The 23,173-nt window shown below is 60.6% G+C and overlaps 1 protein-coding gene across 3 annotated transcripts in view; it reads left to right on the top strand.

Annotated features, from left to right (window-relative positions):
• The window catches only part of ZFYVE28 (zinc finger FYVE-type containing 28), a 29,784-nt gene that overhangs the window by 4,580 nt on the left and 2,031 nt on the right, over positions 1-23,173 (top strand). Inside the window, exons 2-10 of one of the 3 annotated variants that reach the window (XM_040966110.1) lie at positions 3,888-4,025; positions 5,751-5,953; positions 6,833-6,922; positions 7,515-7,604; positions 11,869-11,970; positions 12,787-13,945; positions 14,851-14,873; positions 21,248-21,381; positions 21,892-22,008. In XM_040966110.1, the coding sequence (XP_040822044.1) occupies positions 3,918-4,025; positions 5,751-5,953; positions 6,833-6,922; positions 7,515-7,604; positions 11,869-11,970; positions 12,787-13,945; positions 14,851-14,873; positions 21,248-21,381; positions 21,892-22,008 (2,026 nt within the window). In that variant the 5' untranslated portion in view covers positions 3,888-3,917. Of the gene's footprint in view, positions 1-3,887; positions 4,026-5,750; positions 5,954-6,832; positions 6,923-7,514; positions 7,605-11,868; positions 11,971-12,786; positions 13,957-14,850; positions 14,874-16,913; positions 16,962-21,247; positions 21,382-21,891; positions 22,009-23,173 lie in introns of those variants that run through there. The other 2 variants (XM_040966111.1, XM_040966112.1) reach the window with 2 other exon arrangements.

Genomic DNA, 23,173 nt, shown 5'->3' with positions numbered 1-23,173 from the left:
GAGTACCTGGGCTGGACCCTGGGCTTGGTGCTGCTGGTGCCTCCCACACTCCTGACCACACTGCAGTGTGAGTGGGTTTTTTTTTAAGATTTATTTATTTATATTGGAAATGCAGATTTGCAGAGAGAGAGAGTCTTCTGACCGCTGACTTAGAGCTAATGGCTGCAATGGCCGGAGCCAAGCCAATCCGACACTAGGAGCTTCTTCCAGGTCTCTCAAATGGGTGCAAGGCTTTGGGCTGTCCCCACCGCTTTCCCAGGTCACAAGCAGGGAGCTGGACAGGAAGTGGGGCAGCTGGGACACAAACAGGCACCATATGGGATCCTGGCACATGGAACGTGAGGATTTAACCATTAGGCTATTGCACTGGGCCCAGTGTATTTTGATTCAAAAGAGCTATTTATTTTTACTTGAAAGTCAGAATTACACAGAGCAAGGCATCTTCCATCCTCTGGTTCACTTTCCAAGTGGCTGCAGTGGCCAGAACTGGACCGGTTAGAAGCTGGCAGCAGGGCTCTTCTGAGTGCAAGGGCCCATTTTCCGCTGCTGTCCTATGCACATCAGCAGGGAGCTGCAGCAGCTGGAGCAGCTGGAGCAGCTGGAGCAGCTGGGACATGAGCCAGCACTCGTGTCGGATGCCGGCACCATACGCGGTAGATCAGCGTGCTCTGGCGTTTTGCTCAGAGAGGATTTATCTTGCCTTGTGGTCGCCACCATTCCTGGGCCGTCTGTTTCTTTGAGCATTCCATCTGATGTCACTTTTTTCCCCCTGGAAGACATTTTAGTGTTTCTTGCCTGTTGGCTTTGCGTTGTCTCCATCACCATTGACTTAGAGAGTGCTTGCTGCTTGAATGTACTTATCGACAGACATGTCTACTGTTAACTGTACAGATGCTGTGACAGACAGTGCTGAGCTGAGCCAAAGTCAGAAGCCAGGTGCCTCCCCTGGGCCTCCCATGCAGGTGCAGGGCCCGGGCGCTGGGCGGTCCGTCAGCAGGTGCAGGGCCCGGGCGCTGGGCCGTCCTCTGCTGCTCTGGCAGGCATGTCAGCAGGGAGCTGGATGGGAAGTGGAGCAGCTGGGACGTGAAGCAGTGCTGCTTGGGTGCTGGCATCGTAGGCAGCAGCCGGACCCTCCGTGCCACGCTGGCTCATGTTTTGCTCTTTGATCCTCAGGTGGAGTGTGTACTTGTCCCTTGCACGATTTTCTTTTTGTTGTTTTTGGTTAATCTGAACTTGTACAGTTTTCTGGAGTCATTGAAATTAAGGCTGTGAGTCTGTAGCTGTCCTTAGATTTGAAGCAGTTTGGTCACAGTCCCACGCATGCGTTCTGCCCCCCTCTCCTGTTCCGCCTGCCGGTGACCTGGCCAGCTCTCTCCGAGTGTCCGCTGTGCTGGTACTCAGGTCCACACTGTCCCACTTTTCCTGAGATGTGAATCTGCAGTGTAATTTTTTAAATATCAAATGAGTTTAAATTTTCACCTTTAAATTTCACCCTTAATTTTCATCATCATGTCTGACTTGTTAATATATATATTTTTAAATTTTACTGATTTTTTTGAAAGTCCAAACCACAGGTGGTAGGCTGAGAGCCAGAACAAGAGCCATGATTGCTGTCAGCTGGCTGGTGACGTGACCGCTGGCACTGCTGGGTGGAGCCAGGCCGAGGCCACAGTCAGGGACTCCATCTGAGGTTCCCAAGTGGGTGCAACATCCTCAAGAGAATCAGAGTCATCCGCTGTGTCCCCGGGGCAGTGCTGAGGAGTCAACCCATATCCCCTGAGGAGTCATCCCCCGTGTCCCTGAGGAGTCATCCCTGTGTCCTTGAGGAGTCATCTCCGTGTTCCCTGAGGAGTCATCCCCCATGTCGCCTGAGGAGTCATCCCCATGTCCCCTGAGGTGTCACCCCCATGTCCCCTGAGGAGTCATCCCTGTGTCCCTGAGGAGTCATCCCTGTGTCCCGGAGGAGTCATCCCTGTGTCCCTGAGGTGTCACCCCCGTGTCCCCTGAGGAGTCATCCCCGTGTCCCGGAGGATTCATCCCCGTGTCCCTGAGGAGTCATCCCCGTGTCCCTGAGGAGTCATCCCCCATGTCCTTGAGGAGTCATCCCCATGTCCCCTGAGGAGTCATCCCCGTGTTCCCTGAGGATTCATCCCCCGTGTCCCCTGAGGAGTCATCCCCCATGTCCTTGAGGAGTCATCCCTGTGTCCCCTGAGGAGTCATCCCTCATGTCCCCTGAGGAGTCATCCTCGTGTCCCCTGAGGAGTCATCCCTGTGTCCCCTGAGGAGTCATCCCTGTGTCCCTGAGGAGTCATCCCTGTGTCCCTGAGGAGTCATCCCCGTGTCCCTGAGGAGTCATCCCCATGTCCCCTGAGGAGTCATCCCTGTGTCCCTGAGTAGTCATCCCTGTGTCCCTGAGGAGTCATCCCTGTGTCCCTGAGGTGTCACCCCCATGTCCCCTGAGGAGTCACCCCCATGTCCCCTGAGGTGTCACCCCCATGTCCCCTGAGGAGTCACCCCCATGTCCCCTGAGGAGTCATCCCTGTGTCCCTGAGGAGTCATCCCCCATGTCCCCTGAGGAGTCATCCCTGTGTCCCTGAGGAGTCATCCCTGTGTCCCTGAGGAGTCATCCCCCATGTCCCCTGAGGAGTCATCCCTGTGTCCCTGAGGAGTCATCCCTGTGTCCCGGAGGTGTGCTCCACATTAGCGCACTGGACTAGGAGCTGAGGAGCAGTACTTGAACGTGCCCGAGCTAGGGCAGCACACCTCGCAGGCGAGGAGAGGTCTTCCCCTCCTGCCAGTCTCCCCAAATCTGCCTGCCTGTGTCCGTCCACTCAGGAAAGCAGTGGGCACCATCCCTGAGGCCTCTGCCTTGCGCATGGTCCTAGAGGATCAGCAGCCAGGGACCAGGGACGGGGAGGCAGTGGCTCAGTAGGGTGCACCCCAGGCCAGGGAGCGTGCTCCCTTCAGTGGGGCCCGGAGCTCAGCACACAGCCACATGCCAGCATACCCCTGGAGGTGGGCTTCTGGGGCTAACGGCTGGCTCCGGTGCTCTCCTCCCCGAGCGGCGCACGTCTGCTCTGAGCTTTTCCCACGATGAAAGTGATTTTGCATTGAACAGATTAAGGCGGACAGGAGCAGAAGCAAGCCCTTACTGTCTGAATCTCTGGAAGATGCGGCAGCTGTGGGACCAGGATGGCGCCTCCTGCCGGCCGCGGTGTGGTGACCTGTGGGTGCAGGGCATCTGGGGCACGAGCAGGTGCTGTGTGCCTGGGACTGCGCCCTGTATTTCTCCGAGGGGTCCGAGTGGCAGGGGAGCACAGGGGCCTGTCCTGGTGGCACAGCAGAGGCCCGGCGTTCCCAGGGCTGGCTGCCTGCCTCTTACCCTCTTCCACCTGCTGCTTCCTGGGGAGGTGGCCTGGGCCTGAGACCTGGGGTTGTGTCTGCCCCCGACAGGTAGGTACACTGAAGTTCAGAGAGCCATGACTTTGCCCTGGGTGCCCACTTGCCAACGATTGTCAACTCCCAGCTCCAGCCCACCCTGGGGACAGGTGACATGGACTCCAGTTGCAGAAACAAGCCCAGCGTCCCCTCTGTGGGCTTCAGAAAGACTGGTTTCACAGGTGCCTGACTGGACACATCCAAGATGTCACAGGTTGTCAGACACCTGTCCTCTCCCCTCCCCCTCACACAGGTGAGGACCTACCTGAGTTGGGGCTGAGTTGGGGGATATGTCCCTCCATTCCAGGTGTCCCCACTATGCTGGAGCTTTCCTGTGCAGTTGTGGAGCAAGCCTGGGCGTCCCCAGTCCACCCGCTGACCCCGGGAGGCCGGGTGGCACGTGGGTGGGGTGTGCTCCCGCCCCGAGATGGCTCCTCTGTTCATCGCAGGACAGCGTGTTGAGCGTCATCAGCCAGATCATGGACGAGTGCATCCCCCAGGAGCGCGCCCCCCGGGACTTCTGCGTCAAGTTCCCCGAGGAGATCCGGCATGACAACCTGGCTGGCCAGTTGTGGTTCGGCGCCGAGGTAGTGACCTGGGCCTGGGACCCCAAAGCTGACGTCGGCGTCTCCCTGGGACTGACGTAGAGCATAGCCTGAGCCACAAGCCTGTGTCCCCTAACTGCTGGCCAGTCGGTGTACCATGTGATATTCGTGAGGTCCTCTCTCTCTCTCTCTCTCTCTCTCTCTCACACACACACACACACACACACACACACACACACGAAAGGATTAGAGAGAGAGAGAGGGAGAGAGAGAGGGAGAGGAAAAAAAAGAGAAAAGATCTTCCACCCGCTAGTTCACTCTTCACTTGGCCCCAACGGCCAGAGCAGGTCTGAGCCAGCAGCCAGGAGCTTCCTCCGGGTCTTCTGTGCAGGGTCCCAAGGCCTTGAGCCATCTTCCCTTGCTTTCCCAGGCCGTAAGCAGGGAGCTGGATTGAATGTGGAGGAGCTGGGACTGGAACTAGTGCCCACTTGGGCTGCCAGGGCTGCAGGCGGGGGATTAGCCTGATATCCCCACACTGCCCCGACCCCAGCGATTGGTGGTTAGTAGCTATAAAGGTTCCATGAGCATGGGTGCTCCCTTCTCCAGCTGGCAGCAAAACGGCAGCGCAGGGTCCTGCAGGGCAGAGGGGCTGGCTGGGGACGCCAGGCGGCTGCGTCTCAGGGCAGTCCTGCACATCTTTCTTCTTCTTAAAGATTTCTTGTTATTTCAAAGGGTTGCAGTGGGAGGGGCTGAAACAGACAGAAAGTGCCAGTTTCCTCTGGAGACGGCCACAGTCACCTGGGCCAGGCCTCGGCCGGGAGCTTCGTCTGTCTCCCCCCATGGGTGCAGGGTCCCCAGGCTCTGGGCCGTCCTGTCTGCTTTCCCAGACCTCAGCAGGGAGCGGGATGGGAAGTGGGCCGTCCTGTCTGCTTTCCCAGGCCACAGCAGGGAGCGGGATAGAAGTGGAGCGGACACCAGCTGGTGCTGTGTACTGGATGCGGATGTGGCTTAACCTGACGCAGCCCAACACTGGCTGCAGTCTTTCAGCTCCTGGTGAGGGAACTGAGGCACCAGGGCAAGACGACCTGCCCCCCAGGAGGTGGCGGGACCAGCACAGGGGTGCCTCCTGTGACCTCCCCACTGTGGACATCCCAGTCTTGCCCTTGGTCACAGTAGGAGGTGTGGCTTCAGGTGATCTTGCTGCGGCCCTGGTGTCTGTCCCTGGTCTGTCGCGCCATCCTGCACTCCCTCCCTGACCTCTCTGAGTCCCTGGGATGGGCTTCTGTGCCCCGCTTAGTCCTGTCTCCTCCTGCCCTTGGCTGTGAGTGGCCCCAACAGGTCATCTGTCCTTCATGGCATTCGCCCCTCTCAGTGGGCTCTTAGGGCAACTGTGAGATGGGGAGGGTCCTTCCTGCTTGCCTGGCTAGGCTCAGGTGCATAGGGGGTTGCCATCTCCTTTGTGTGTGGTTCTGGCACCCACAAGCTCCACGCTGTCCTTTAGGGCTCCTTGGAGGTCCAAGCTCCTGGCCATTCACTGCCTGCTGGGTGATGGCCTGGTGATGGCCTGGGGCGAGTACCTACTTCCCAGCAGGCCCCTCATTATTGTTACTGACTGCTCTGTCTGAGCAGAACCCTCTTGAGGGGGGACCAGGACAGGCATCCAGTCTTGGTCCAGCATGGGGTACAGAGTCAGGACCCTGGGATGAGGCACCCTGAGAACGCCAGCCCCGTCTGTGGCCTGCACTAAGGGTGTCCCTCCGCCCACAGTGCTTGGCCGCTGGCTCCATCATCATGAACCGTGAGCTGGAGAGCATGGCCATGCGGCCGCTGGCCAAGGAGCTGACCCGCAGCCTGGAGGAGGTGCGGAGTGCCCTCCGTGACCAGGCACTGCGGGACCTCAACACCTACACGGAGAAGATGCGGGAGGCACTGAGGCACTTCGACCTGCTGTTCGCAGAGTTTGAGCTGAGGTGACCTGAGGGCCCCAAGTGCGTGTGCCATGTGTCGCTGCAGTCTGCATGGGGGTGCAAGCTCCCAGGCTCTTTCTGATACTTCAAGCCAAGATGTCCCAGAAGGGAGGGTCTGGGCTGCCTGTTGGTGTGGTTAATGCCTGGGGGTGTCCACGTGGGAACGAGGGATCCCAGGCATCACTGGAAAGCCCGGGGACCAGGTGCTCAACGGAGGCAGTGACAGCCAGGGCAGGTCGGCAAGAGCAGGCCCCAGTTCGTGACCCTGTCTGCTGAAGCCGCCAGGGTACACTGGGAGCAAAACATCACGCAGCTGAGTTCTCTTCCATTCTGTCTCTCCCAAATCCCCACGTCAGCTTTCAAAATGAGAAATACTTAGAGCTAAGCAGTGGCTGGCCTCACTGTCTTGCAGCTACTCAGCAAATACCCAGGGACCCCGCTGCCCTGAGGGATGGGACCACCCCAGCACCAGAGCTGAGAGCCACCCATCCTGACCCAGCTTGTGGCAGGGCTCCCCGAGTTCGCTCCCCTCAGCATCCATCCACGAGGCCTACATTCAGCCATTCCGTGGCTCACCCGGGAAGGCTTAACAAGCTGGGAGAGCAGGGATGCCTGCAGGTGCTCAGGGCCGGGATGGGGCCCGAATAGTCCCTCGTGGAGACTGCTTCAGCAGGAACGCTGGTTAGAAGGGTCTGCCGTGAACCAGGCATCATGTGTTTACGAAGGTGCTGAACAGACAGAGTGTGGTGCAGGGTGGCCATGTCCACCCCTGGCCCTGGGGGTGTGTGCAGGGTGGCCATGGTGACCCAGGGTCTTGGGGTTGTTGTGTGTGCAGGGTGGCCGTGGTGACTCCTGGCCCTGACATCTCTCGTGTGTCTGCAGCTACGTCTCGGCCATGGTGCCTGTGAAGTCCCCCAGGGAGTACTACGTGCAGCAGGAAGTGATTGTGCTGTTCTGTGAGACGGTGGAGAGGTGAGGATGGCAGGGGCCGGGGTGGGCTTGCCCAGGGCAGAGGGCGGCCCTGGGGCACGCACTTTGGCCGTTTCCTCCCCTGTAGGCAGCAGCTCCCAAGGACCTGGGGTTTGACTCCAGCGTGCTGGGGCTGCATGCGCACGCACGTGTGGTGTCCCTAACTGCCACCGTCAGCATCCACACTGGGTTTGTCCTTTAAAAGACAGCCTGTTCGTTGTTTATGCTTGCTGAGGCTCGTCATCAGCCTGAACGCAGGACGGCGGCCCCTACCTGCTCGTGGCTGTGGGAGAGTGCTCTGGGTTGCCCAGGAGTGAGTTAGTGTGAGTGCCCGGGGCACTTTCACCTTGGACACCTCGGTCGCCGTGTCTGGGTTATCTTGTTTTTTTGGATGTCACAGCTGTCCTCTCGCATCACCCTTAGCCCATGTCTTCTGTCCTCCCTGGGACAGTGTGGATGTGGGCAGGGACAGGCTAAGAAGGCCCCCAGGTGCTGAATGCGGGGTCTCTGCAGCACTGGCCCCACTCTGGGCCCAGGGCTCAGTAGCAGGAGAGGGTGGGCCAGCTGTCACCCAACTTACTCTGTCCCCTGGCAGGGCCCTGGACCTCGGGTACTTGACCCAGGACATGATTGATGACTATGAACCGGGCCTCATGTTCACCATCCCAAGGCTGGCCATCGTATGGTGAGTGCTCCAGCTCAGGGTGCCTGAGTGTGGTGAGTGCCCAGGCCTTCTGGGTCCCGGCAAGTGGTGGCCATGGTGGGTGGCCCACCTGCAAGTAACAGGCTGTGTCCCAGGCACCTGGTGCTTGCATTGCCAAGCACAGTGCTGATCCTGGCACCCCACACAGGGCCAGGCAGGCTACACTCAGTGTAGTGGGACCCCACAAGGCGGAGACGAGGTGCCCACGACTCCCAGGCAGGATTCAGAGCCTACTGCGCTGGCTCTGCCAGAGCCTGTGATAGCTCGTGTGCTGGCCTGGGGCTGGGCTGGCAGACAGAGGAGCCTCCTGGTGTGTGGCGGGGTCAGGGCCCACTGGGTGATCTCAGGGCTCCCACAGCGTGGAGTGTCCTGCAGCCAGAGGAGTATGCCCACCTGCCGAGTAGCTGTGACCCCAGGGCTGACAGCAGAGCCTGGGGTCCTGGGCTGGCTCTGTGGCTGCCCACCACCCCCAGACAGGCTCATGGTCGTGGTGGTGTGAGGGCTACATTGTGGAGAGCACCCTAGGGTATCCCTGTGGACAGCTGGTATGTAGCTGTGGCTCTGGGTGGGGTGTCCTGTGGATGGAGGCTTATTGGCCATGTGGCCATGGGTGAGGTGGCTGTAGGTGCTGGGGAGGGCTGTGGAGAGGCCTCACCAGGGCCTTCATGGACGGGGTGAGCTAGGAGACCCTGCTTTTCGGAGGACATGGTACGCAGTGGGAGCCTGATGCATGGGCAGGGAGGTGGGACTTGGGCACGAGGCCACACCTGGCCCAAGCCACTTGCTCACCTGCGTCCTCAAGCACTGTCTCACGTGGTGGCCATGGTGGCCTTGGCACCCTTGCTGGCCCTAAGGGCTTTTCCAGCACCACTCAAGTGCCTCTGGCCACTGGCCTGTTCCTTTTGTCTGTTCCCATTTCCCACAGAGCAGAGGAGAACCGTGCCAACACTCTGGGTAGGAGTTAGGGCAGCAGCTGCTGGCAGCAGCCAGCATGGCAGCGGCTTGGATGAGGCGTCCACCTCTGGACCTGGGGCCTGCTTGGCTAGTGGCCATCTCTCCAAGCACACGGGTCTTCCTGTGTCTGCACAGCCATGTTCAAGGTGGCCCTGACCCTGCTGGCTGCCGTGGGTGGGCTGTTGAGTCCTCCCCACCAAGACCCGATGGTCCCCTGCATATGTGCTAGTTCAGGTGCTGAACTCCTGGTACTCAACCAGTCTGTTCTTTTTGGTTAAAGAAAAAACTGAGGGGCCCGGCGCAGTAGTGTAGTAGCCAAAGTCCTCGCCTTGAATGCTCTAGGATCCCATATGGGCACTGGTTCTAATCTTGGAAGCCCCGCTTCCCTTGCAGCTCCCTGCTTGTGGCCTAGGAAAGCAGTCGAGGACAGCCCAAAGCCTTGGGTCTCTGCACCCATGTGGGAGACCCAGAAGAGGTTCTTGTCTCCTGGCTTTGGATCGGCTCAGCTCCAGCCATTGCGCTCCCTTGGGGAGTGAATCATCGGATGGAAGATCTTCCTCTCTGTCTCTCCTCCTCTCTGTATATCTAATTTTCTTTTAAAAACAAAACAAGCAAACAAAAGGCCTGGGGCTGGTGCTAGGGAGCTGGCTCTTGTAGCAGCTGCCCTGCTTCCTGTCCAGCACCCTGCTTAGGTACCTGGGAAGGAGCAGCTGGCCCGAGCCCCTGGGGTCCTGTCGTAGCGCGTGGGGCACAGGGCACAGTTCTGGGCTCATGGCTTCTGCTTGGTCCAGCCGGCCACTTGGGGAGTGAGAGGTCTCTGTCTCTCTGACACTCTTTCAGGTAAATAAAATAAATCCCCCTTTAAAAAGAAACTTACTTATTAAGCTGTTTATTAGTTTATTTGGAAGACATATTTAACAAATTTGAAGATTTATTTATTTTTATTTGGAAAACAGATTTATAGAGAGGAGAGAAGGCTCTTCTGTGCCCTGGCTCGCTTCCCAAATGACGACAGTGGCTGGAGCCGAGCTGATCCCGGAGCCATGAGCTTGCTTTAGGGCGCCATGTGGACACAGGGTCCCGAGGGTTTGGGCTGTCCTTGGCTCTTTCCCAGGCCAGTAGGGAGCTGGATAGGAAGTGGAGCAGCGTGGACACAAAGCGGCGCCCCTGTGGGAATGCTGGCACTGTAAAATGGAGGGTTGGACTGGCCCCAGAAGACAGTCTCCGATTCATCCTCTGAATGCCCACAACAGCCCTGGTGGGACCCTACCAAAGTCCAGACGAACCTGGAACTTCATCCAGGTCTCCCTTGTGGATGGCAAGGACCCAGCGCTTGCGCTGTCATTGGCTGCCTCCCAGGTGCGTGTCAGCAGGCAGCTTGCATTGGAAACCAAGCAGGACTCGAACCCAGATCCTCCAGTACGGCTGCAAGCCTCGCAAAGCTCATCCCAGGCTTCCTTGTAAAAACTGCTGGCTCCCAGTGCTCACTAGCTCACGCCCTGTCGCTGGGTGGCCCAGGCCTGCCAGCCCCACAGTGCTCCCAGCAGGTCCCTGTGTGTCCTCTGTCTCATTCAAGGGCAACAGAATCTCCAGCTTCTCAGAGTTGCCACCAGAACTGCTAGCAAAATCAGAGAGAGGGAAAAATGAGATAAACTGGAATTTGCCAGAATAAAATGTTTGGGGAACAGGTGGTCAGTCTAGCAGTTAAGACGCTTGTGCCCAGGGGCTGGCATTGCTGCACAGTGCGTTCAGCTGCTGCCTGAGATGCCAGCATCCCCGTATGGGCACCGGTTCAAGTCTCAGCTGTTTTATTTTTGATCCAGTTCCTTATGAGTGCACCTGGGAACGCAGCAGGGGGTGGCTGAAGTCCTCGGGCCCCTGCACCCCCGTGGGAGACCCAGGCTCCCAGCGTCGCCCTGGCCCAGACCTGGTTGTTGTAGCCATTTGGGGAGTGAACCAGCAGATGGGAGAGCTCTCCTTCTCTGTCTCTCCCTCTCTGCTCCCTTCCCCACCTCTATAACTCTTTCAAGTAAATAAAAATAATTTTGTAATGTGCCCCACGTCAGAGGGCCTGGGCTCCGTCTCCCACCCTGAGTGCTGGCTTCCTGCTGATGCAGAGCCGGCGCGGTGACGGCTGGAGCAGTGGGGTGTGACAGCCCACAGGCCCACCGCAGCACTGCAGGCATGTGGGACTCTTCGCCGTCCCTCTCCCTTAAACAGTTAGCTTGAAATTTAAAATCTGTGCATCAAGGAAATTCACAAAGCAACTATGTTTATGTATCTGACAAAATTCTAGAATGGAAAAAAAAGTTTAAAAAACTTTATAATTTGGCAACAGAGGAACAATACAGTTTAAAAGTGGCTAAAGACTTGACCTGGCTTTCTTTTTAAAAAAGACTTACTTATTTAATGAGAGAGAGAGGGAGAGAGATTGATTGATTGATTGTCGGCTGGTCAATTTCCCAGTGGTTGCGCAGTGCTTAGGCTAGGCCAAAGCCAAGAGCCAGGAGCTCTGGCTGCAGGTCTCTGTCCTCCTCTGCTTTCCCCGGCTCAGTGACAGGGAGCTGGAGGGACATGGAGCAGCTGGGACTGGCTCTCGCAGGGAGCCGGAGGGATGTGGAGCAGCTGGGACTGGCTCTGGTGGGGAGCTAGAGGGACGTGGAGCAGCTGGGACTGGCTCTGGCGGGGAGCTGGAGGGACACAGAGCAGCAGGTGCACTTCCCTGGGTGCCCTCATGAGCTGGTAGCATCCCACACCTGCAGACACACGCCCTGCTCAGGAGGCCAGGGCACAGGTGCCACACCCCTGGGTGCCCTCATGAGCTGGGTGCAGGGCTATAGACCAGAGATGTCTGGGGCCTGGGCAGCGATGCCTCTCCATCCAGGTGGGCACCTAAGGGGCGATCAGTCTACCCTGGCTGGTGGCAGCATGCCAGGCGAGGTCCCCTTCTCACCTCGCAGTCATACTATGTCCCTGGTCTGGGCAGTGGACAGTGTGGGGCCGGTTGTCAGAGCCCCTATAGGGCAGTGTAGGTGCCAGGCAGGCTCTTCCGTGCCCAGGGAGGGAGCCGTCCGGGACCGCGCTGAAGCTTGGGGTCTCATGGTGACACCACCATGCAGTTTCTGGTCTCTCCTGCACCAGCTCCAAGCAGCTGCAGGTGCGATCCGATCCAGATGATGCCCGAGTTTCCTAAACTTTGAGCATGGGCCTGAGCGTGCGCCTGGGCTGGGGGTTCCTAGGCACGCCCGAGTGCCAGAGGCCTCACCGCTCTGGCTTCTGTGTCTCCGTGCAGCGGCCTTGTGGTCTACGCGGATGGACCGCTGAACTTGGACCGCAAGGTGGAGGACATGTCCGAGCTGTTCCGGCCCTTCCACACGCTGCTACGGAAGATAAGGTGGGAGACTGGGGGAGGGGCAGGGCAGGTGTCTCCTTAGGCTGCTGTGTGTTTCCATGCTGCCTGAGCCTGGCCTGGGCCCCAAGTCCCCGTCTGCGTCTTTGTAAGCTGCCGGTCCTTGGCTTCATTGCTGGCCTGTGTCCCTGACTGGGCTTGGCTGTGGCTCCTGGAGGCGTATGTATCCTACGGGGGCCTCTCTGGCCCTGATACTCCTCCTGAGGTCACCCCCCTGGGTACCGGTGGAACCAAAGGCCTCCTGAGGTTGAAGGCCCTCCTGTGGCCCCCGAGAGCCTGCAGACAGCACAGGTGGCCTTAGGCCTGGCCGGTTGACCCAAGTGAGAGCTCAGAGCCCAGGCTCCAGCAAGGTGGCCATGCCGAGATGTGACCATATGGACCCTGTGGAGCCTGTGGGTAGACTCTAGAGCCCTGGAGTGGGGCTCCAGCTGATCTCAAAGGTGCTGGATGGCACTTGGTCACTTCGCTCACATGCCTGGGGAGGTGGGCCTCCCTGAGGCGGGGCAGCAAAGCCCACCAGGGCTCCCCAGCAGCAGGGGTCTTATAGGAGGGGCGAGGGCTGGGGGGAGGTCGCAGGCGGTCAGGATGAAGCTCCTGCTGAGTGGGCAGGAGGCAGCCGGAGCCCTGGCCGTGGAGCCTCGTTCTGCTTGCGGCTGGCCTGGGGGCGCTCGGGGCGCTTGGCTGCGGGTGTCACTGCCGCTACTTTGTCGGGGCACAGACACGCAGGTGCCCTGTGCTCTTGAATGAGGGTGGCGGTGGCCTGTGGAACGTTCACCCTTGCTCTGCGTCCGGCCCTCACAGGGACCTGCTGCAGACGCTGACGGAGGACGAGTTGCACACGCTGGAACGCAGCCTCTGCGTCTCCCAGGACGCCGAGCTGCCCATCCGGGCCGAGGCCTTTCCTGCGCCGCTGCCCCCCGAGGAGCCGCTGCCAGCCCAGGCCGAAGCCCCGGAGGCAGAGCTGGCCTGCTCCATGCAGTATGACGAGCAGGAATTGGAGCAGCTCAGCCGCATGGTCCACCGGGCTGGGGATGCGATGTCATCCCTGCTGTCGCCTGCTCACAGGCCGGGCGTCGGGGGCAGCCCCCGTGGGCACGAGGCCTCTCCGGGCAGTGCGCGACCCCGGCTGGGCAGTGACGACGAAGAGCGAGTGTTCTTCATGGATGACGTGGAGGGCACAGCCGAGGTGCCCACAGGCCCCGCGGCCCCACCCAGCGCGTCTGCAGGGGCAGGTGACACTGGGGAGCACGGAGGGTCAAGGCCAGAAGCAGGGCCCACAGCTGAGGAGCTGGGCGTGAGTAACGACAATGTGGAGGCCATCGAGGGGCGGCCGGCTGGCCTCTTGGGCTCCAGCTCCTGCAGCTGCCTGGACGGCCGGCCGTACCTGGACAGCTGGGAGGTGAGCGCTGACGACGCCCAGGCAGCTGAGCTGATCGCCCACCGCACAGGGGGTATGAAGCTCTCTGCCACTGTCATCTTCAACCCCAAGTCGCTTGCCCCCTCAGATGCCCCTGCAGGCCGGGACATCTCGGCTCCGGGGGCTGAGGGGACAGAGGGCGGTGCCCATGAACCCAGCAGCACGACCACCAATGGCCTCCTTCACTCCTGCGTGTGCTGCGGGAGCTGTGGGGACAGCAGGGAGGACAGCGGGGAGAGACTGCAAGGCAGGCGCAGCCCCGAGGGCGTCACTGGCGCCTCCTACGCTGCAGGCCCAGCCAAGGCTGGGGACAAGGGCCCCACGGGGCTGGACACCGCCCAGCCCAGCTCAGAGGCCCCACTGCCCGCGGAAGACACCTCCGACAGGCAGGAGCCTGTGGCCGCTGCTTCCAGTAAGTGCCTGGTGCCCACCTCGGGTCCCCCAGGGAACGCAGCTAACGACTCTCGGGGAGTGGGCGAAGCTGTGAGTCGGCAGAGAGAGCTTGAGGCCATGGCACAAGACGCTGGCAGGCCCCCAGAGGCCGCACGGCAGAGGCAACCAGGAGAGAGGGCGGACGAGGAGACCCTGTGCCCGCCCGGCTCCAGGTAAGAGCCGCTCAGGGCTGCCCTGGGTTTGCATCTGCGCGTGTGCTGGTGGCTGAGGCGCAGGGGCCTTGTGTGCCAGTGGGGGCTGGGCCCAGGACCAGGTGCGTGGGAGGAGTGGGGCAGGCTGGAGCGACTCGGGACTCAGCGACGGGAAGTGAAACCACTGCCAAGTGTACCCCGAAAGCCAGCTTTCTGTGGCTGCCCCCCCGGGACCCAGAGGCATGCACGCGGCACAGAACCCCCGGACTGCCTGGCACGTGTGTGGGTGCGCTGCAGGGCGGGCGGTGTCCATTGGCTGCGACCGGGACTGCTACTTGCTGACCCCCGTGGCTTCTGGGCTCACAGAGGGCGGAAGGAGGGGGTGCAGACCCTTGGAAATGAGCAAGAGCCTGGGGCCACACAGGGTTCAAGACCCTCAGGTGGTGTCTCCAGGACAGTCTTGGCACTGTTGCTCGGCTCATGCCATGGGGGCACGCTAGAGGGCTCTTTCCTTCCGCTCTGCTTCTGGGGCTGCTCCAGAGCCCCCCGTGGGCTGTCCCCTTTGCCTCTCAAGCCCCAGGTATATCTGGGTCATGGCCGACTGAGCAAGTGCTGGAGATAGAAGGAGAGGAGGCATGGCTGTGTCTCAGCTGTGCCCATGGGGGTGTCTCCCTAGGACCCGCCTTCCTGGCCAGGGTTGGGCCAGGGCTCAAGCTGTGGTGCTGGGCTGGGTGGAGTGGCTGCAGCCGGAGCCCCGAGGCTGCCAGGTCTGCACAGGGAGGCACCCTGCCTTCTCTACCCGGGCCTCGGGGCAGCACACAGCCCCGTCCTTCCTGGCGGCTCGTGCAAATTGCTGGCCAGGAGCCCATGGCCCTCAGAGGCGGCAGGCTGGGGCTGGGCAGCCCTCCCTGTGCCCTGGTGGTTGGGCTGGGCTCTCGCAGCCTCTCCCAGCCTGTCTGCCACCTCCTTCTCATGGACCGTCCACGTCAGCAGGGTCACTTGCCAATAGGCTTGTCTGTGTGTGTGACATTGTCGAAGCTCACGCGTGGGCAGGGTGTCCTGGTGGCTCTTTGTGTGCACAACCATCTGACTGTGTGTGTGAGTCCCACGTCGTGATGGCCGTGCACTGGGAGCGCTCCTGTGTGGGCCCCGGTCGCAGCCTGGCAGGTACCTGGCTTGACAGGAGGCAGTGGGCCCCCGGGGTCTCTTCCCTTTCTGAGGAACTGCCCAGTGGCCTCCCAGGCTGGGTGCAGCTGGCATCTTGCCCATCGCAGACTGGGGCTCCAGGTCTCCCCAGCGTGTTGCTGTCTACACTGACATTACCTTTGTGTGTGTGAACTGGGACTTCGGAGAGCCGGAGGAGCGTGAGGAGCAGGAGGAAGTGGAGGCTTCCACGCGGTGGGTCACTCTCGAGACCCACAGCAGCGATGCTGGGCAGGCCAGAGGGGGAATTCAGGCCACATTTCCCAAGCGTTGGTGCTCACAGGCAGGAAGCTGGACTCACACCCAGGCCCCCCGGCTGGCAGCCACGGCAGTGCATACCACCCCTCCCCCTAATCCCGCCTCGCTCCACCCCACTCTCTCCACCCTGACCTGCCCCAGGACCCCTGTAGCCCGTCCTGTGTGGCGTCGAGGCCACAGGTAGACACAGTTGGGAGGCACTCCACAGGATTGAGGTGTGCCAGGCTACAGGGCCAGATTCCTCCAAGGCCCCCGGAGCGAGTGGAGTGGGAGGGCAGGGCCCTGTGCAGACCGGGCGGTGAGCTGGCCTGCGTCAGCTGCAGTCTGGAACCAAGAGAACTCTCCAGCTCCAGCCACGTTCTTCCATGTCCTGTCACCAGACACGGATGAGCTGACCTGGTGATAGGAACGTTCTAGAAGAGCCTTTGTCCTCCTCTTTCTGTTGGTTCCTTTCCTTATCAGCGGTCTAGCCTCAGCCCTCAGGTCCAGCATCTGGATGAGTCCCCGGCCCTCAGGTGAAGGCCCTGCTCTCTGAGCGGGTGCACTTGTGCTCCTGCCTGGGTCCCTGGCAGCACCAGCTGCAGGAGCCATGGCCGCCCAGGCCGGCAGCACCTGTGCTCCTGGTCCCGCTGTAGGTGTGCTGCGGGCTCCCTCTCTGCCGAGCTCCCTGGCCTGAGCGCCACTGTGGCTTAGGGAATCTTGCCGCTTGAGGGGGGACGCCGACTCACTGCTGTTGCTGTAGGGGTGCCATACCAGGGCTTGCACCCCAACTCGGTTTCCCAACCCAAGAAACAAACTGGACCCCATGTCGCTGTGGGCGGTGAGCCGTGCACGCTGCCAGCCCAGGGTGGGTCCACAGCCCATGTCCATGTGCTGTCGAGGCGCTCCCATCTTCCCCCACCTCAGTGCTGCTGTCTGATGATCTTGCTGTGCCTTCCGGGCAGCTAGTGAAGCTGATGGGGACAATGGACAGCGGTTGTCCCCGAGTGACTGGGGCTGGCGCCGGACATGGCTGTCCCCATTCCCTGCGTATGCCGTTCTCACCGTTGCCATCCTCACGCACAACCCCGGGGACTCTGGCTCGGAAATCTTGTCACAGCCCAGGGCCCAGGCCTGGTCCCTGGGGCCTCACTGTACTGCCTGACCCTGTGTGCTCGGCTGGCCTGGCATTGGCCTGGGTAAGTGGAGGATGCTCTGGGGTGGAAGAGCGGCTGTAAGATGCAGTGAGCCAGGGGTGGTCTCGTGTCAGGGCCTCTGCTGTCCCTCGACTTGGATGGCATGTCCTTGTCCACGGCAGATAGTAGCCTCTGACACACAGAGACAGTACACTGCTGGCCCAGCTGACCAGGCCTGACTAAGCCCTCATCCCCGGGCCTCCCGCGAGGCCTGCTGGGCTCAGAAGACAGATGTTGAGGTCAGGTGACAGAGAGAGCGGCCAGCCCCGCTTTGCCCTGGTACCCGTGGGACCCGAAACAGCACATCCTGCCCACAGATGTCTCCCATCCTCTTGGTAGGTGCAGGGCATCGGCTGGAGTCCCATAGCCCTGCACCAGGGCCTCCCACCCACCGTCCACCCCCAGGCAGTTTCAAAATAGGATCAGACTCGGAATTCCCTGAGCTCCAGAGAGACCAGAACTGGTCTGGAGTGTGAGGGCCTGACTCCCCTCATGCCACCTGCTGGTACCAGCAGGACCTGCCCTGGAGGGGTGTGCAAGTGACAGCACTGTTGTCCTTCTAGCAGCCACAGCTGGAGAGTGCTGGCCTGGCTTGGCGTGACTCAGGATAGCTGGCCCCCAGCACCGCTCTGAGCCACCTTGCTACCTAGCAGCCAGCTCTTTCCACACCACCATCCTGCCCCCAGAAGAGCTCTCAGCCGCTTGCTGGCACCTTGGCCCAGGCAGGCCCTGCCCCTTTATTCAGGTCTCAGCCTTGGAACTGGTGTGTACAATGTATTATACTGGGTAGGGCCACCCCCTTGGAGAGGGCAGTCCGCTGGGCAGGCCCCAAGGGGGTAGCATTGGATGAGACCCAGGATGTGGTGAAGTGTAGGAGGCCCCCGGCAGGGCACCCCAGGTTCTGAGGCAGTTAGGGGCACCTGGTGCCTGTCTGGTGTCCATCCAGGTGGGGCAGCTCCAAGCGCCTTTCAAGTCCCCAAGCGGAGGGCAGTGAGACCTCAGTGCAGGAGAGCGCCCCCTGGTGGGCTGAGCAAGGGCTCCTTCCCCTGCACCGGACCCCTCAGCAGCAGGTGGCTGCCTGTGTGCAGTGTGCACTGGGGGGCTGTGTCCGTCTGCCCCCCGCTCCCAGGAGAACTCTGGGACTGTGTGCCAGAACCCAGTGATTTTTTAAAAGTGTGTTTAGGTAAAAAAGCAACATTTTTGTTAGAAAAGGTAGAGACCTTCCATGCACTGGTTCACACCGCAAGTGGCCACAAAGGCCAGAGCTGAGCTGACCCGAAGGCAGGGGCCAGGAGCTTCTTCTGGGTCTCCCACGTGGGTGCAGGGTCCCACGAGCAGGGAGCTGGATGGGACGTGGGGTGGCCGGGACTGAGCCAGTGCTCATATGAAGTGTGGATGCTGCAGGTGGAGGCTCATCTTGCTATACCACGGCACCAACCCCAGTAGGTTTATTATGATGAAAACAAATTTGAAATCCCTGCAGAGTTGCTTTTCCTTAGAACATGGTTCCGTGAGTTCTTTAAGAGTATGTGTGCATGTGGGTTCCAAGGTGGTGGTGGTGGGGATTTTCAGATGAGCTTGTAGAGCCCCGCCAGCGGTGTGGTCTGCAGCGTGCGGACATGGCCGTCTGCAGACCATGAGCCGACCTCCACGCATGCACACGTGTGCCCACAGTGCCGGATTCTTGTAGCCCTCGCAGGGCTGCCTGACGCCCTGCAGCTCTCACTCCACGTTGTGTGACCGACTGCCGGTGGCATCTGCCTGCTCTGGTGCCCTCAGGAGGCTGTGCTCACTGCCCTGCCTCGTGGCGGCCCTGCTCCCTTTACCCCCTTCACTTCCTTCTATTTCCCCAGCCCTGTATTCTTTTTAACTGTGCCATCCGGGCTGTGAGGCCTGGTCACGCCTAGAGCCTGCCTGCTCTGCCCCCGGGACTCCGGCATGGCCCCCCACTGCCCAGCCCTGGCAACACAGCCCCCTAACAAATCTGCTTTGTCCCTAAGCTCAGACTCTTTGGGGACCCCATGCAAGTGGCGTTGCGGGGAGGTATCTGTTTCTGTGATGTCCTCAAGTTCCAGCCATGTCACAGCCGCCGCGGGCATGGTGTCTCCTTAGCTCCCATGGTTATCCATCACACAGCGCTGCACACTTGGGTGGTCCCCTAGCCCCTTGACTCTCAGGACCTGGGTCCCAGGTGTCGGAGGCCCTGCATGAGGTTGGGCGAAGTCACGTGGAGCTGGCATCAGGACAGGCTAAGGCCCACCACTAGAGCACAGTGAGGCCACGCAGTCCTGTGCCTCCACACCCAGAGCTGCTCCAGCCCCAGCCCCCTGGCCTCAGTGTTCACGCGTGGCATGTCTCTGCCGCCCCTCTCAGCCCTGGCTGCCAGTGCCAGCCCAGTCTCCAGGGTTCTGAGAGCGCCAGCACCTGACCTGTGGGGTTTGGGCAGTCCCAGTTTTGCCCCCTCTGGTGCTGTGTCTGTGCCCAGGGCGGCTGCCCCAGGCGCCCTCCGGCCAGTGAGCTGAGGCTGGCTGTGGTCCTCCCATGCCTGGTGCTATGGCGGGGCTGCCCTCTCAAACCCGCAGCAGGCACCAGGGAGGGCAGCTGCTGACGTGAGAGCCAGCCAGTGGGCCCACTGCCACAGGGAGGGAGAAGGGGCAATGCATACGTTAGACACACTGATTCTAGAAGGCAAGCCTCCCCAGCAGCTATTGACGTGTGGCCGAGTTCGGAACTCGGGAAGGGAGCGTGGAGTAGACAAGAGGGGGAACAATGGACCTATGATTTTATGATCATAATGGACGATACGACAAAGCTGTCCGCTTTTTTGATACAGAAGCAGTCACCAGCTCTGGCACAGACTTCTTACGTCATGGTCAGGTGGGTGTTTCCAAGGAGAATTCTGCCGTTTGTTTCACCTTAAAGCTCTCAATGGAAGTTCTCAATAGATGGCGCATATCAATCAGTAACACATTCCTACTACAATCCTCACAGAAGGAGGGACCTAAAGATCAGGGATGGTTGGGCCCAGCGCCATGGCCTAGCAGCTAAAGTCCTCGCCTTGAACGCGCCGGGATCCCATATGGGCGCCAGTTCTAATCCCGGCAGCTCCACTTCCATCCAGCTCCCTGCCTGTGGCCTGGGAAAGCAGTCGAGGACGGCCCAAATCCTTGGGACCCTGCACCCGTGTGGGAGACCCGGAAGAAGTTCCTGGATCCTGGCTTCGGATGGCATAGCATTGGCCATTGTGCTCACTTGGGGAGTGAATCATCAGACAGATGATCTTCCTCTCTGTCTCTCCTCCTCTCTGTGTATCTGAATTTGCAATAAATAAATAAATAAATAAATCTTAAAAAAAATCAGGGATGGTCAATGGGGGCAGCAGAGACAGAGACAGCATGAACTGTAGAAGGCCCCTTTGCCAGCATCAACTTCCAAGCTCACATTGATAGTAAAGACCAACTCCGCAGAGGCAGACGATGCCTCAACAGATTACAGAAACAGCAGGTTGTCCGGTGTCCTTGCAAAGGGAGGTGGGGCTGCCTTCAGGTGGATGCAGAGACGTCCGGCCCTGTCACACGGCGGGACGCTCCCTGCAGCCCTGCCCTGTCACACGGCGGGACGGCGGGACGTTCCCTGCGGCCCTGCCCTGTCACACGGTGGGACGCTCCCTGCGGCCCTGCCCTGTCACACGGCGGGACGGCGGGACGTTCCCTGCGGCCCTGCCCTGTCACACGGCGGGACGCTCCCTGCGGCCCTGCCCTGTCACACGGCGGGACGCTCCCTGCGGCCCTGCCTGCAACGGGGAGCTTCTGTTCACAGCTTCGTGTCCTCCACACCTACTGCACGGACCCCAGCAAGCGGCTGTCGGAGTCCTGGGCTCCGGCTCCAGCTTCCTGCTGGCCCGGCCCTGGGAGGCAGCAGTGCCAGCTCACGTTGCTGGGTCCGTGCCATCCACTGTGGGAGCCCTGGCCTGGGATCCTGGCTCCCACCTGGGCCCGGTCCTGAGCCTTGGAGCACTGGGGCAGTGAAGTGGCAGATGGCAGCTCTCTGACTCTTCTTCTCCAATTAGAAAATTGAAATTTCTTTTCCAAAAGTAAAATCACAAAAAGCATCTGAGAGTCTGCTCGGACAGATGGTGGGAGACGACTATTCTCCAGTACCCTGCGTGTGTGAGGTGAGTGCTGTGGCTCAGTCACAGGGGAGCCAGAGCCGGCCCAGGCAAGGTGGTGGAGGGGCTGTGTGGGAGCTCCCAGGGGAGCCTGGCAGGGCCTCCCGGCCCCCAGAGGCTCTTGGGGGGAGTCCTCCGGCCTCCCCGAGCTCAGGATGTCTGCAGTGGCCTGTCTCGGCCTCAACAGCCATCAGGCTGCCTCCGTGCCAACAACAGCAACCTGTCACTGGGGCCCAGGGCCTCCCACATCACCCAGGATGCTCTCCGCGGTCCAGCCCCTGCCTTGCAACAGGTCTCGCCTTGGCGGGGTCGTGGGGCCCAGTGTGCACCCATGGGGGCTCTAAGCAAATCTGTCTGTATGGTTGGCTGGGCGCCCAGCCACCCCAGGCCTGACACACCAGCAGCCAAGGGCTGAGGACACTGCTCGCCTCTCATCCCTGTCTCCTTCCCTGCACAGTGGCTCCACAGCTGCCCGCTGCTCCTCTGACAAGACGGGGCCAGGGACAGACCCCGCGGCTGCCCGCGAGCGGATCCGGTCCAGGTTCCACAGCAGCCACGACCTCGTTCACCGCCTGTTTGTCTGCATTTCAGGTGCAGGGTCCAGGCCCAGCAGGGGAAGGGAGGACAGCCCCGCCTCGCCCTCCACAAGCGCCTCCAAAGCTGGGCTCCCCTCTTGCTGGAGGGCAGAGAGCAGAGCCAGGGGCTCTCTGCAGGTGGGGGTCATGGCAGCAGGGCTGGGGAGCAGGTGCTGGGCACCACCTTGGGCTCCTTGCCCCGGGGTCTGTGCTACATACAGCCTCCAGTGGTGGTTGGGGGGGGGGCTGGGGAGCAGCTTGGTGGGTAGATCCCATCTGGGCACCATATGGGGCTCCATGTGTCAGAGCGGCCAGGGCAGCCTGGTGGTGGTGGCCATGGCCTGCAGCTGCCTGGGGCTCTCTAGGTGGTCCCTGTCCTCCCCATGACTCCTGGATTTGTGCTGTCATTGGGAAGTTCCCCTCCTGAGCGGTCACTGGCCGTGAACTCTGGCAGGATCTGGGCTGGGCCAGCCTGCCTAGCCTTCCCTGTGCCACTGACCATCTTCCCGTGGTCCTGCTCCCTCAGGTGTGGCCGACCAGCTGCAGACAAACTATGCAAGTGACCTGAGAAGTATCCTCAAAACGCTGTTTGAGGTCATGGCCACGAAGCCTGAGGCCGATGACAAGGAGAAGCTAAAGAAGGGTTAGTGCCCCATTTGGACTCTGTCCACCAGCTGTGGGGCAAGGCCAGTGCTGGAGGCCCAGACAGCCACAGCCCCTCCCGGGGACGTGCCGCATCCCCAGCTGGTGGGATCCAGGGGTGAAGGGAAGCTGCAGCCCAGAGAGGTGGCCACGACCCAGCTTACCGATGGGTCATGACCACCCAGGACTCAAGGCAAGAGCCCCTGACCCTGCACTTGACACAGCCAGGGTCTCCTGCTGCCAACTGCTGCTCCCATGCCAGGAGACTGAGCCAGCCCTCTCAAAGGTGAGACCAGGCAAGCTGAGTGTGGCGCCAACCCTCAGAGCCAGTGCAGACTCTAGGAGAGGGGGTGTGACCACACTCCATGGCGAGTGGCAACAACTGTGCTGCCTGCTGTAAAATGTCTCATTTGTACCACATGACTGTTCTCACACACACCTGCAGGAGCACACACTGCTCTCACGCACACATGCAGGAGCACACACTGCTCTCACACACACATGCAGGAGCACACACTGCTCTCACACACACATGCAGGAGCACACACTGCTCTCACACATGCAGGAGCACACACTGCTCACACACCTGCAGGAGCACACACTGCTCTCACACACACATGCAGGAGCACACACTGCTCTCACGCACACATGCAGGAGCACACACTGCTCTCACACACACATGCAGGAACACACACTGCTCTCACACACACATGCAGGAGCACACACTGCTCTCACACATGCAGGAGCACACACTGCTCTCACACACACCTGCAGGAGCACACACTGCTCTCACACACACCTGCAGGAGCACACACTGCTCTCACACACACATGCAGGAGCACACACTGCTCTCACACACATGCAGGAGCACACACTGCTCTCACACCTGCAGGAGCACACACTGCTCACACACATGCAGGAGCACACACTGCTCTCACACACACATGCAGGAGCACACACTGCTCTCACACACATGCAGGAGCACACACTGCTCTCACACCTGCAGGAGCACACACTGCTCACACACATGCAGGAGCACACACTGCTCTCACACACACATGCAGGAGCACACACTGCTCTCACACACACCTGCAGGAGCACACACTGCTCTCACGCACACATGCAGGAGCACACACTGCTCTCACACACACATGCAGGAGCACACA

The sequence above is a fragment of the Ochotona curzoniae genome, unplaced genomic scaffold, assembly GCF_017591425.1.
Source record: "Ochotona curzoniae isolate NIBS_2020 unplaced genomic scaffold, NIBS_Ocur_1.0 scaffold_4505, whole genome shotgun sequence".
NCBI classification, from domain to species: domain Eukaryota; kingdom Metazoa; phylum Chordata; class Mammalia; order Lagomorpha; family Ochotonidae; genus Ochotona; species Ochotona curzoniae.
The sequence above is the reverse complement of the archived record's forward strand: the minus strand, read 5'-3'. Positions and strand labels throughout refer to the sequence as shown.